The sequence below is a fragment of the Thalassophryne amazonica genome, chromosome 21 (assembly GCF_902500255.1).
Source record: "Thalassophryne amazonica chromosome 21, fThaAma1.1, whole genome shotgun sequence".
Taxonomy (NCBI): Eukaryota; Metazoa; Chordata; class Actinopteri; order Batrachoidiformes; family Batrachoididae; genus Thalassophryne; species Thalassophryne amazonica.
This window is the reverse complement of record NC_047123.1, coordinates 22531978-22546358: the sequence shown is the minus strand read 5'-3', so window position 1 is coordinate 22546358 and position 14381 is coordinate 22531978. Positions and strand designations below refer to the sequence as shown.

At 40.4% G+C, this 14381-nt stretch overlaps 1 protein-coding gene across 2 annotated transcripts; it reads right to left on the bottom strand.

Moving 5' to 3' along the window:
• Positions 1–1191: 1191 nt before the first annotated feature.
• On the bottom strand, positions 1192–13514 carry nr2e1 (nuclear receptor subfamily 2, group E, member 1). Of its 2 annotated transcripts, none has more exons than XM_034161856.1 (9): positions 13410–13514; positions 10077–10222; positions 9376–9463; positions 9034–9269; positions 5861–6007; positions 4448–4544; positions 4201–4350; positions 3941–4046; positions 1192–1476 (listed from the first exon to the last, which is right to left on the bottom strand). In XM_034161856.1, exons 1-9 carry the CDS (start codon positions 13465–13467, stop codon positions 1314–1316), a joined length of 1191 nt encoding a protein of 396 aa, XP_034017747.1. In that variant the 5' UTR covers positions 13468–13514; the 3' UTR covers positions 1192–1313. The 2 variants fall into 2 exon arrangements, with proteins under 2 accessions (XP_034017747.1, XP_034017746.1); XM_034161855.1 differs by having other exon boundaries at positions 1270–1476; positions 3922–4046.
• Between the last annotated feature and the right edge of the window lie 867 nt (positions 13515–14381).

Here is a 14381-nt window from a genome sequence, read left to right as displayed (position 1 = left end):
TGCAGAATGCGCCCCTCATCGACAAATGACTGTAGGGACAGCTTCCACACTATCAAATGCTTCTATTGACATTTTTCACCTGTTCAGTGGCGACAAAGCAGTTTCCTTTGAGTATTTTTCAATTGTCCCATCCAATAACGTTGTACAGCCGGTTAGCCTGTGGTGCTGGTTGTGTTCTAAATCAGTAAATTCATTTTGTCTTAAGTAAAAAGATGACTCCTCAAAGCATCCGCAAATGGAGTCTAGGTTGAAAAAGCAGTTCCCCTTTAAGGGAAACTGCTAACCATGGGCAGCATTATCATACGGCCACGTGCTGGTGCTTACCATTGGTATGCAGTTGTGCTAAATGCATTTGATGCCTGCTAAATCCCTATTAATTGGCATCAAACACCATCAGCCAGTAACTGTTGACTTTAAGTTTTGTTAGATTTATTGCAAAGAAAACAACTGCTAACCATGGTTTGTGTTTCTTTTAAAAATTACATCACCAGTAGTTAAAACACTTCTCATGCAAAGTTTCTGTATTTCCTGGAAAGCTTTTTTTTTAAGAAACTGTTAGAAATCCAAATGCTTGCAGTCGAAAAAAAGCATCACAAGCCACAAAACTGTTAACAAGTGCTGAATATTGTTTTATGTGTTAATGTCTAACTTTACAAAGTCAACCTACACACTTTCAATGTTGCGTCTCAAACAGGACACAGCAATACAAACAGGACAGTCACTTAAATACAGACATCATCCCAGATGAATGTAGCATTATGGTAAAGAGGCAGCGCAAGCATATTGATTAAAAGTCCTCAAAATATGGCACCTCTTCATTGCGCTTTGGGTTTGGTTTCTGTACTAGACTGAAGGACAGCGAATCACATCCCAGTAGAGTGTGCTTCGTCTTTTTGGTTTCCTCAGTTGGGATTGAACTTGGCAATAAATGATTGAATTGGTCATTTAGCACACTGTTCTCGCAGATGTGCTAAAATCTTAATATATAATATATCTTTGTCTTGTCAAGTGTTTTACATATGTTATATTTTAACACTACCAACAGCTTGCAGGTTTTCAGTATCATACAGACGTATTCTAGGAGTTATAATCTAATCCTTAACTAGAATGTTAACAGGTTATTTGAATTCTCTTGCATTCATTGTTTCATTTGAGCCTATACTGCTAAATAGGCTATTTTCTTTGAGATCCTTGAAGATTTTGTAATCAGAAAAAAAAAGTTAATCCAGCCATGTTTACATCTGCTGTTGTTTCAGTTGAATGGTTGGTTTTCTGTTTGGCCTTTCCCTCAATGTCCTTCCAGTGGCTGAAATTCATATATCATTGGACTTGTACATGTTGGAGAGAAGCCTGGTGATAGGCACGTCGCCAATGGTCTTCTTGAAAAACACCTCCTCTATGGTCGACGGACTGACCGAGCGAAGCCCCGGCAAGAGAAGGAGCAGCTTGCCAAAGCGATAGGGCTGAGTTGGGTACCTGTGGAGTAAAAACACCTTTAAGAAACATTGGATCAAAAATATTAGTGTCTAGACATGTTTACAGAGCAAAACTTTCTTTGGAGTACATTGATATGGTCAGTGTGGATATCTTATGCTTGGATATTTAACATGAGACTCACTTAGAAAGTGTTTTCGCTCTCCAAGAACATGTTGCAGTACATGACCTTGCAGCAAACCTAAACCCTAAATTTCAAATCCACTGATGCCCAATTACTGCTATCTTGTTTTAGGAGGCTGCATCTAGAGCTTCCATATATGTCTCGGGTGCTTAAACAGGTTTGTTTGTTTTTTTTAATGGGTGGTAGGGGGAGGAGAATTCAGGTTTAGTAAGGGGCACGAGACAACAGTTACTGCCACCTGCTGTGTAGACAGAGGTGTTTGTGAGGACCAGCATGCCCACTTGAGGTTTTCCTCTCTTTGATCCATTTATTTAACAGTTACACTTTTGACCTCAGGAACGTTGGTCGATGTTTGGGTTTTACTTGTTCCTCCTGTGTTCCTATCATCGTGTTTGTGGGTTTGAAATGTAGTACAGTGATTTAGAGCTCAACACAGAAGACATCTTACACAAGAAGGTTCACCGCACATATGCTCTTCACATCCCACATACTTAAACATACCAACAAAATAAGTGAAATGACTAATGGAGAAGAACTCTAATAACTGGTTTGTACTGTATTTTGAGCTTTTCTTCCTTCCCACTGGTGGCCTGTGGTTACAAATGATTTAAAACACGATTTAGTGATTGATTAGTTCTCACAGGGGGTCCAAATACATTCAGCTAAAACATCTGATAAATCCATCCTTAAGATGCGAAACAATGTTGATAATGAAATGCATTCCAAATGCTTATTGCACACTCCAACCATATAACAGTCAACGAAAGCTCAATTTAATCACTTACACTGCCTGAAACCAGTCCATTTGCATGGCTGAGGTCTTTCTCAAAGTCCAGCTGAGACAGCTGCAGGGCAGTGGACACCCTTCACATAGTGGAGTAATGGTATTAAAGGACCCAGAATTCCCGTAGATGTTTATCCAACTGTTATGCCAACATACAGCACAGTCTGTTTTGCCATCTAGTTCTATGTTAGTATATGAGCGTGCCCTGTCTTCAAATCTTCTTGTTTGCATCCACTAGACGCCTTGACAGTGAACCTTGCACACTCCTGTTTAAAGAGCTAGACAGCACACCATTGATTAATGTAGGCCAGCCCCTTTGTGCCAAGTGATCAAACTATGCACCCTCTAGACAGCAATGTGTGTTAGGACATGCCCCAATTGTACTTCTGCCATTAATTGTAGATCTTGTTTTTGAACCTCAAAATGAGACATTTCAGGTCTTGCGTATAGTTGCATCACACGTAATTTCAAAATTTATTGACTCCCTTTGTTTCCTGTGCAAGGCATTGAACTTTCTGAAGGACTGTCCAACAACTTGTCGCCATTCATTACGTGATACAACTGCATGGCGATGCTGATAACCCTTGCAGGAGGATGAAAATCTCGGTACTTGGTGCTATTGGTTTTACTGTATTTTGTGAAACATGGAGGCTAACCAGCGGTCTGAGATGACATCATCATGTCCTTGGTACAAACTCTCTGCAAACAATTCTTCAGTGTCACATTAGGTGGTATTGAAACCCCATTGGACACACTAAAATTGTGCAACCATTTTTTTTTTCCTTGTTTCTACCCCAAAACTCCATAACATTCAGTCATCAGTACTCCGACCTATACTTTTGTTTTTTAGTCTTTATACTTTTTATTATGATTGCAGCATTTTTTTAAATTTTGACCCGTGTTGTCATTGACCCCCAGCTGGGTATAGCTACCACATTAGGTTTGATCGTGCATCCTTGTATAGAACATGATATACTGAGGCTGGATTGTAAATTTTCTTGAGTCATCTTAGGTTAAAACTGACTTTTGGGCTCATGGGTTATTAGGGAGACCTAGATGAGGTATACTACTTGTAAGGGTTGGAACATCTGTTTCAACAGCACATCAATGTCACACTTTCTTGAGCCTGGCCCAGCATGAGGATCCCAGCAACTACAAAAGGCCAAGCAGAGTGCCCACATGTCACGTGGTCGGTGTTGATAGATGACAACTATATGGTTATCTCGAACACAGTGTGGTGGATGCAGCGGCACCAGCGCATGCTTCCTTGCCCAGATTATCACATTTCAAAGGGGGTTGCTCATTGAACATTGTTCAAATTTGAGCAAACCAGCAAATTGTGGATGCCACAAAATCTACCTATTAGCATTTTTCTTGGCACAGGGGGAAATCCTCTTCTGAGTTCTTGGGATATATTGAAGGAATCACTGACCAAAACATTCCTAGATGTATTTACAATTTCATTGCTGCACTGGATGTTTTTTCTCAGTATATTTCACTGATAAATTATATCTGTTACTAGATCAGTTAAGTCTTGCCTGGCTTGGATGTAGTTGTTGAGCGTAAGCTGTGCCTCGTCTTGTAGGGAAGCAATTGCACTGGGGTTGCGGAACCTTCTCAATTCGGCGATGCCATGTGTCAGAACTGGGGAAGCAGGAACGGTTTTTACAATTAAGACATTAGCACAGTTTATATTGTCTGAGTTCTGATGTCCACCCCCCCCCCCCCATTTAAAAAAATAAATAAATGAAAATTCCAATTCTGCCATACGATATTCAAGGACTTTGTCAGTACTCACCAGCCTGGAATGTCACGATACATTTCAAACAAGCAAACTCTGTTGCATCAAGACGCATCTGCGTGAACAGGGTGACCACTTCCTGAAGTGCTTGTATCTCAGACATGATCTTATTCATCCGCTGAGGATCAGTATTTTCACTGTTCATTCCTTTTGAAATAAATTGGGAAAATTTACTCCTTTAAGTTTTAAGCTCTCTGACTGATATGTTCCCATCTGAAGCTCTGAGTCATTGTTGTCTCCATACCTGAAACGGCAAGAAGGGTAGTGGAGTCCACAGGAATGGCCCACTGTGCAATACCCAGAACAAATAATTCTCGCCAGGCATCCTCCAACAGGATCAGCTGCAAAGAAAAATAGTCAAACAGTATGGGTTTTATGTAGATAATATTAATGTAGGGGCTATTCCCCACCCCCAGAAACCGTTGTTTCATTTAATCTTTAGTGTACCGAAACTGGTGGCTAGACCATAGCAGCGTGGTGTTTAAATGCCCGGAATGACCTGGAAGTGATACAGTGCATCTGTAAAGTATTCACAGCGCTTCACTTTTTCCACATTTTATGTTAGTCTTCTTCCAAAATAGATGAAATTATTTTTTTTTTCTGCTCAAAATTCTACCCACAACACCCCATAATGACGATTTGAAATGTTTTTGCAAATTCATTAAAAATAAAAACTAAGAAGTCACGTGTACATACGTATTCACAGCCTTTGCGCAATACTTTGTTGATGCACCTTTGGCAGCAATTACAGCCTCAAGTCTTCTTGAATATGATGCCACAAGCTTGGTGCACCTATCTTTGGGCAGTTTTACACATTCCTCTTTGCAGCACCTCTCAATCTCCATCAGGTGCTTAGGGTCATTGTCCTGCTGAAAGATGAACTGTTACTCCAGTCTGAGGTCAAGAGCGCTCTGGAGAAAGTTTTCATCCAGGATGTCTCCCAAGGAGGTCATCTGCCCATGCTGATGATTATCACGTAGCCTTCGTACCTTCTGGCTCACTTCCAGACATTTAAACACCACGCTGCTCCAATCTAACCACCACAGTATTGAAACTCAGTTACTTTCTGAAGCAGTTGTCTCATGTTAGGAATGGTTTGCAACAATAAATGTTTGAAACATTTTTTTCTTCAAGTCTTTGTCAGTGTTGCGAGCATTTTAAAGCAAATTTTCTGAAAGCATTTGTTGATTTGGTCTTTTGAGCATTTCATTCCAAACTTTGAATCATTTTATGAAACAATAGGTAAATCTCTAATTTCAAGTGTTTCAAAACAGGAATCTGGAGCATTTCAAAATGGGGATCATTTTCTGAAACAGGATTCTCCTTTAAGAGTTTTTTAGAAATTTGAAACATTTATCGAAATGACTGGTTTCTTTGAATTTTTAGAGCAGTTTGTAACCGAATCATTTTCTGAAGCAATTCAGAAACTGAATTACCTGAAGTAATTGTTTCATTGTTTTGCACATTTCAATTATGTTCTGAAGCAATTGTCATTTAGTGCTTCCAGCTGTCTGAAATGCAATCATTTTCTGAAGCCATTTCGTGTTTTAAAATTTTTAAAACTGGATTATTTATAAAGCAATTGGTTTATTTGGCTCAAAGTTAAAAAAAAAAAAAAAAAAAAGTCTTTTTGCCATTGGGTTAAAGTTTAGCCTACCTGGTCAGTCAAGGGAAGTGTGGAGAATGCAGTCACACTCTTTGCCCACTTGATGCTCATGAAGAGGAGGCGTGCTGCTGACTCGCACACGGAATCTGACGCAACCTCATAGAGGTACATTGGTGTGCCGCTGACCTCATGAGGATACTGGAAAGAAAGTTATAGTCGGTGCACAACTTAAATTGTAAGAGAACATACTGTAACTATATTATCAAATTCCAAGCACTTGGTTTTAGAATTATTCTTACTGCTTGCGGATTTAGAGTAAAAAATCTTACTGGAGGATTTGCAGCTCTATGGGCTGCTAAATCAGAACAAGAATGTCAACTTCTTACCCTTGGAAAGAAAAATAATCCTATAATTACCTTTGCAAAAGGTTTGGAGAAAATACTGTAAACGGCACATTGTGCAAAATCAGCTTTATGCGACTGCCTTTTACAGTCAAGTGTGATTTGAATTTTGTGTTAAACATCCTAAAGTTCCCACAGTTCTTTGGCTGTGCTTGTTAACAGCCAGTGCTGGCCTTGGTCACCACAAGACCTAAGCTTTGGACATGATGGAAAATAAAAAACAAGTTAATTTCAAGCTACACGTAAATCCAACTACACTTGCTTCCAATCTCCATCATGCATGTTACACTCAACAAAAATATAAACGCAACACTTTTGGTTTTGCTCCCATTTTGTATGAGATTACCTCAAAGATCTAAAACTTTTTCCACATACACAATATCACCATTTTTCTCAAATATTGTTCACAAACCAGTCTAAATCTGTGATAGTGAGCACTTCTCCTTTGCTGAGATAATCCATCCCACCTCACAGGTGTGCCATATCAAGATGCTGATTAGACACCATGATTAGTGCACAGGTGTGCCTTAGACTGCCCACAATAAAAGGCCACTCTGAAAGGTGCAGTTTTATCACAGCACAATGCCACAGATGTCGCAAGATTTGAGGGAGCGTGCAGTTGGCATGCTGATAGCAGGAATGTCAACCAGAGCTGTTGCTCGTGTATTGAATGTTCATGTCTCTACCATAAGCCGTCTCCAAAGTCATTTCAGAGAATTTGGCAGTACATCCAACCAGCCTCACAACCGCAGACCACGTGTAACCACACCAGCCCAGGACCTCCACATCCAGCATGTTCACCTCCAAGATCGTCTGAGACCAGCCACTCGGACAGCTGCTGAAACAATCGGTTTGCATGACCAAAGAATTTCTGCACAAACTGTCAGAAACGTCTCAGGGAAGCTCATCTGCATGCTCATCGTCCTCATCGGGGTCTTGACCTGACTCCAGTTCGTCGTCGTAACCGACTTGAGTGGGCAAATGCTCACATTCGCTGGCGTTTGGCACGTTGGAGAGGTGTTCTCTTCACAGATGATGCGAAGGAGATGTGTTGCACTGCATGAGGCAAATGGTGGTCACACCAGATACTGACTGGTACCCCCCCCCCCCCAATAAAACAAAACTGCACCTTTCAGAGTGGCCTTTTATTGTGGGCAGTCTAAGGCACACCTGTGCACTAATCATGGTGTCTAATCAGCATCTTGGTATGGCACACCTATGAGGTGGGATGGATTATCTCAGCAAAGGAGAAGTGCTCACTATCACAGATTTAGACTGGTTTGTGAACAATATTTGAGGGAAATGGTGATATTGTGTATGTGGCAAAAGTTTTAGATCTTTGAGTTCATCTCATACAAAATGGGAGCAAAACCAAAAGTGTTGCGTTTATATTTTTGTTGAGTATATATTCCCTGCAACACTCCCAGTTACAACGTTAATCTGCAGGCGAAAGACGTGATTATCCGTCGAGTCACTGCATGCTACAGGGTCCCAACCTCTAGGAAAATACAAAATCTAAGCATAGAATAACTCATTTAAGGGATTCTGTGCCAGAGAGGCAGGACTGCAGGCATCTACATCTTCATCATATAGTATTTGTGGAATTTTTGGTTGCAAACTTTAATGTTAATTTCTGGTCCTTTGGACCAAGGTCCACAGGTGTGGCTCCACTAGCATGTGGCCTGATGTTTTTCTGAAAAACCATGATTAATTTTTCTGAAATTTGGAACAGACAATCCTTGAGGGACAGACTGGTCATGGTACAAGGCATGATTGAGAAGGTTTGAGCCTGATCCAGAAAAAGTAGGGTCTTGGTTCTCTTTTTGCATTAATTTCTTAACATTGCACCCACTGAGTCAAAACTTCACATATTCTTGAGAAATGTTGATTTCTCAGAATGCAAAAGACAGAGAACCACAACCTATATTTTCTGGATCGGGCTCAAAACTTCTCAGTCGCCCCTCGTAGCTGGACTTGTTTGAGTCCCAGTGGACCTCCAACAAGGGCAATAAATAGTTTATATTGTATATATATTTAACACTATTCGATTTTGCAGAAACACTCCAATAACTTCTAATTTTGCATAGCTTTTATTTTGTGAGGTTGCCTACTCACAAAAACACAACAAAACTAAACTCATTGTCCTTGAATTATTCTAAGCCCCACTCCCTCCAGTTTATTACTGCTACTGAAAAATGGCTTAGTAACTTTTTCTATGAATCTGCAGATAGATTCCATCAATACCTATTTATACAAAGATTTTAATGCACTTTGAAACTTTGTAAAGGTCCCATGAATTAAAAAGGGTTTAAAAATCACCATCAGTTGATTTTCTCAAAAATCTTTCAATGAATTTTTCTGAAATTTGGCAAACATTCCTTTGGTCACTTGCTGGTCATGGCAAGTTGACTTTGATTGAATCCCTGTGCCCCCCCCCCCCCCCAAAAAAAAGAAGGGCCAAAACATACAGTTTTTCACACTTTTCAGTCCACTGGTGAAAAACTCGCTCTTATTTTGCAAAAAGGTGCCTTGGGATGTAGCGCACAGACAAAAATAAATAAAAAAATAATTGACCTTGACTGTTCTAATGGTGCTAGAAAGGGCCAAAAATGTCATTTTGCACACCTTGAATCAATAATGCCACTTTCCCATGTTTTATCCAAATTACTCTTTGTCCAAATGACTTCAGGGTCTCTTGACCCTATATATTTTAGGCACTTGGAACCATTTTGGCTTATAGAACAAAGTTTAATATGACCCCTTTTAAAGTTCAACTTGAAAAGGTCAATTTTGTCTCCACATTTGGGTTAAATGTTAGAATACCTTTGGTGTGGGCTGCGCCAAACCCACTATAGCTTGTCTCTCGGGTGTCGTGGCCACTGAGCTCAGCTCCAGGTTGTGAGGTTCCAGCTGTGTGACGGCGGTGAAGAAGGGAGGTCCAGGCAGAGAGGATCCTGGGAAATGGGTGGATGACCCGTTCACTTCTTTGTGGCCTCGGAAATAGAGGGCGACCTGTTTGCGGATGGTGGAGGTCCGGGGCCCCCTCTCGTGCTGAACGGCTGTGGACAGAGATTTACATTTATCACGCGATATTGTGTTTGAGAGGACTTAAAAAGTGTGAGACGTCTGTTTTAGTGTGTTTTTTTTTTGTTGTTTTTTTTTTACCGTCTTTGTTCATGTTCACCTCCAGACACTTTTTCAAGCGGCACGCTCGGCACTGGTTCCTGTGCGTTTTATCCACAGGACATACACCCTGCACAACAACACACACACACACACACACACAGCTTTTAGAGCTTCCAGTTGAATTTGTCCCAGCGGCGTCTTGCTATTATCTTCACAGGAAGCCAATCTGCAGGTGAAAGATCGTGTTATTACAGCGCGGTTATCGAGCTGCTCCCCCTTCGCTTCATCTCACAAGATAAGCGCTCGATCCCGCCCTCTGGTGCCGTCGAGTCATCACATTAGAATGGATTACAGCTGATGTGTTGCAGCAGCACGCGTGCTCGGGTTTAACGAGCCCGGCGTGACACAATTAGGCTCAATAAGGGAGATTTAACACAGCACCAGGAGGGGAAACCACGCGGGAGCCGCGCGTAAAATGCGCATCCCGTGCGTAAAGCTGGAACAGGTTTTTGGAGGAGGAGGAGGAGCGCGTGGCGTCGCTTGAATCTTGAAGAGGAGCATGTTTTCCAGCCTCAAATGCATTTGTTGAATGCTTAACCTGGAGCATATTTCAAAATTTAGCTTTCAAATATGTACGTCATGATGAAAACGTATCGGCATCACTTTTTGAGACGCGCGTCTCAAAAAGGCGTAAATAAAACGAGCCTTTTCTTAAAAAAAAAAAAAAAAGGAGGCCTTACCTGAGAGCCCGCTTTACAAACGTACGTCCTGTTCCTACGGATGCTCCTCTTGAAGAATCCCGAGCAGCCGTCGCACGCGTAAACGCCGTAGTGCTTCCCCGAACTGCGGTCGCCGCACACTTTACAGGGGATGTCCAAAATCCGACCTTGAAAAAGACAAAATTCATCATAGACAGCTAATTGTCAGGTTTTATGTTCGACTCGAAAATAAAGTTTCAAACTGTTGTTATGATTAAGTTAAAAGTTCTGCAAAAAATTGTAGAAATTAGTTGAAAACATTTATTTTCCCACTTTTTTATTATTATTTTTGCTTTAAAGTTTAAATGCGTTAATTTTTGGAGGTTGGAGGGGTTCATGTAATTTTTTTATTCTAATTTGATTTGCATATGAGAAGTAAGCAAGAATTATTATTTTAACCATGGCCATTGGTTTCCTGTAACAATTTAATGTTATAGCCCTTTCAAAAACAGTTGCTGCCAAGTTCTTCACAAATTCAGTACAAATATAAATAATAATAAAATAATCACAAAAAGACGATCTAAACATAAAATTATAAACCTTTCAACATTATAGACTAATTATTGGTACATAATTCCAAACCACAAATAGAATAAAACAAATGTGAGATGTAATTTTTGTTTGCCTTTGCATATAAAAGGCCAAACAATCAAAATAACTCATGAGGATTTATGTACCTTCCCATGCTCTGCTTTCCCAAAATGTATTCCAAACATGAAAAAGAAGTCAGCAGGCTGCAGGACTTTTTCTTGTTCTTGTCATGCTCATTATTATTATTATTATTTATTTGTTTGTTTTTCTGGGACCGTGAACAAATGGGGGCAGGCGAAACACAACTTATTTTTATAGGACGACCTGGCAATCTGATTAGTTGAGTCCTTTATGGCCAGATTTAAAGGATAAATTCACTTTATTACCAACACTGGTCATATTAAAATATTATAAGTAAGCAAAGCCTCTTAGAAATCCTCTTAAAAATTGATTAGAAACGAATGAGTGAGAATCAACAGTGACTGCACCAAGAATAAAAAAATGATAAAATGCTCAAATACAATTTTTAATCATTGAACGCATTTGTTATGCAAATATCTGTTAAAAAAATATATGGCCAGCTTGCTGTTTATGCTTCATACGATTTTTTCTATATCAGTTTTGCCAAGCCATGTCCTTTTCCAAGCCATATTCCTTCTATCCTCCTTCAACTCTCCTCTGTGCCGTTTAACTTTGAGACTTTTCTCGTGTAAAGTCACTGTGGATGCAAATCTGGCTGTCTTCACTGATATATTCCAGATTTTTTAAAAGTCGCATTTCATGTTGTTAGATTTCAGCTTCTCTCCGCTGTGAAGAATTCCATAGTGGACAATGTAAAGCCCAGTTAGACGTTTTACATATTTGCGCTCTGTGCGTAAATTTGATTTGTGCTTCCCCCCAAAATAAAATAATAATAACAGTGCACCCTTGAGCTCCTTCTCCAAATCGGCCTATGCACACATACATGTGGACATCACCCAACGTGCCTCGTCCGCCCATTGGAATTCCACTGCGCGCATTTCAAGAATAAAATCCGGTGGGAAGCGTCATATCTGAGCGGCGTAAAGACAATAGCCCGAGGGCGCACAATGGAGACATAGGGGAAAGTGTTTAACTTAATGATTTTCCCCATTGAACCTCGTCTGACTGCCTGGATCTCGACAAGCTGCCAACTCCCCCTTCATAATGGGACTCGACAGCTGCTTTATCCCGCAGGTCTATAGGCCTCAGGATTAGGGAGTGACACTGCGCCATGAGAATAATACGCACCAACTCGTTTCACCAACTCAAATGAAGTGTATGTAAATCGACGCCGGTGTAGATGAAAAATGTGATTTTTCTTTACCCCCCCCCGTGAAGATTTTGCATTCGAGTCCATTAAATAAAAGTATATTTGTATGCATATGAGGCAGCTTTTTTTATTATTATTCTGGAGGGAAAGCCGTCTATGTAATTACACTGACGTTTTGCCACCTGCTCATTGATTCTCCAGTGACCCGTCAAAAGGGTAGCATGGGAATAAACACTCAGCGGTAGAAACAATCCCTTCAGCGGAGTTCCAGGGCGTCGCTGGCCAGATTATTAACACTCACAAGATCGTGAAGTTAAAAAAGGAATTACATGGAGTTTTAACGAGAATTTGCATTTTCAAATTATTCTACAATTTTAAATAAGATCCCTCCCAAAATAATGTATGCGTAAAAGGCTGTTTTGCGTAAAACCCATCAATTGGACATCATAAAAACTGACATTGTAAACCGAGAGTCAATTAAATAAAACTACTTAGGGGAAATGTATTTAAGTCTCCGCTGTGGGGGTCCAATTCGTCGCCATTGTGCGCAGTAATTGCTTGAAGATATGTGGCATATTCTATTAACGTAATCACCATCACTTTTGAAGACGTGGAAATGAAGTTTCACTAAAGTGGAACCTAATTTTTATTTATTAATTTTACCACCCAGAATTTGGCATTGTGTCAAAAAAAATGTAAGTTATTTTTGGCTTCAAATCAAGAATACTTCAGAGTTTCTCCCCCGTTACGAAACGGGATAACGCACAAACTGAAATTTGACTTTAATCGCTTCACTTTTGGAAGCAGAGCAGCGGCCTGTTGATGTTATAAATGTTCTTTAATTTGAATCCGCTGCGAGGCCTGCAACCGGGGGCGATTACAAGAGCTTTACAAAGTGGGAGGTAAAGTAGCAAATTGAAGTAAATTTCAATATTAACAGGTTAGTGAGTCGTTAAATAAACGAAATGGGGAATTTTTAGAGTGATGGAGGCACATGCGCATGCATAATCGCGCTTTTAAAAAGCAGGGGGGAAAGGGTCGGTTATCATTTAATTACTCTGAACTTATCACTCTCAAAAGCTTTAAAGTTAATGATGCAAAAATAATAATGAAAAATTATTGGATTTCCTCTTTGAGGTAGTTTTTGGGAAAGTGGATTTTTTTTAGGCAACAAGTGGCATCGCGTGGTGCGTAAAACGGGTTCTCCAAGAAAACTGCACGGAGCGCGGACACAGGTGATTTCAATCAAAAGAATGTGATTGAAAATAGATTTTCAGCCGAACCAGACTGAAACAAGTTCGATTAGTCTTTAAAAACACCTCGCAGCGTCGGTTATACGAGTATATATATCAGTTATTGATACGTACAATATAATGCAGGTGCAATGGTAAGAAATCGAGAAACAGCAATTTGACAATGTTTGTAGACATTATTATTATTGTTTCTTAGTATTGTTGTTGTTATTACTGATTGGATTAAGAGAAGGCACGTACTTGATTTGACGCTGAGAATATCCAAGCAGCCACTTGTTGATCCGGCGGCTTTGCTCATCCTGGATGTTGAACTTTTAAAATAAAAGTTTTTTTTATGGATTTTTTTTTCCTTTCGAACTTTCCTCTCTCTCTCTTCGTTTTAAACTGCCGTCTCGTTCTCACTGATTAGAAAAAAAGTTTTCTCCGTTAATTCTTCGCCAGCAGCCGCGGGATGCGCGCGGTCCGGTTCCGCTCGTTCACTCCAAATGCGACACTTTGACCGAAGCCGAGTCCAAGACCCTCCGGCCGGACGGAGAGCCGGGCTGCGCAGCCGACACACAATTAACCGGTCCTCTCTCGCTCGCGCCAAACATACAAACCGGCGCGTAAAGTTACAAGTTTGGCACAAATGCACAGCCGCTTCCGATGGTTGCAAAGCAGTGCGGGGGAAAGAAGGAAAAAATCAGACATGTGAGAGCTCGTTAAAACCAGGACACGATGTGACTTTCTGCTGCGAGTTCCGCAAATAAGCCTCGGTAATATTTATGAGGAGTGTCAGCGGGAGGCGGGAGGGAGGAGAGCTCCTTTATCCACTTGGCTTTTTACGCCAAACGCCAGTTTGACGTCACGGTCGATGACAGTGACACAAGCGTTCAGCCAAGGAGGTGATATTTGTTTCTGAGGTTGCGAAGTAATTTTTCTCAAATTTGGAGGAGAGGCAAATTTCGATCCAAACATAAATACCATTTAATTTTGGTGCCAATCTGAATCCAGGGGCGGATATAGCCCCCCACCTCCCCACCCCCTGCTTTTGTCAACATGTTGCATCTGTGTTTTTCACTTATTGTGAAATAAAGTGTAGACATCAGGATTTAAAGGTTTTTAGATGGAAGATTTGGGATAAATGTGATAGAAATACAGAGCAAACTGACTGAGGTATATATGATTTAGTGCTCTTGTGATTTCATGAGAAATGAACAAAAATCTATTAAA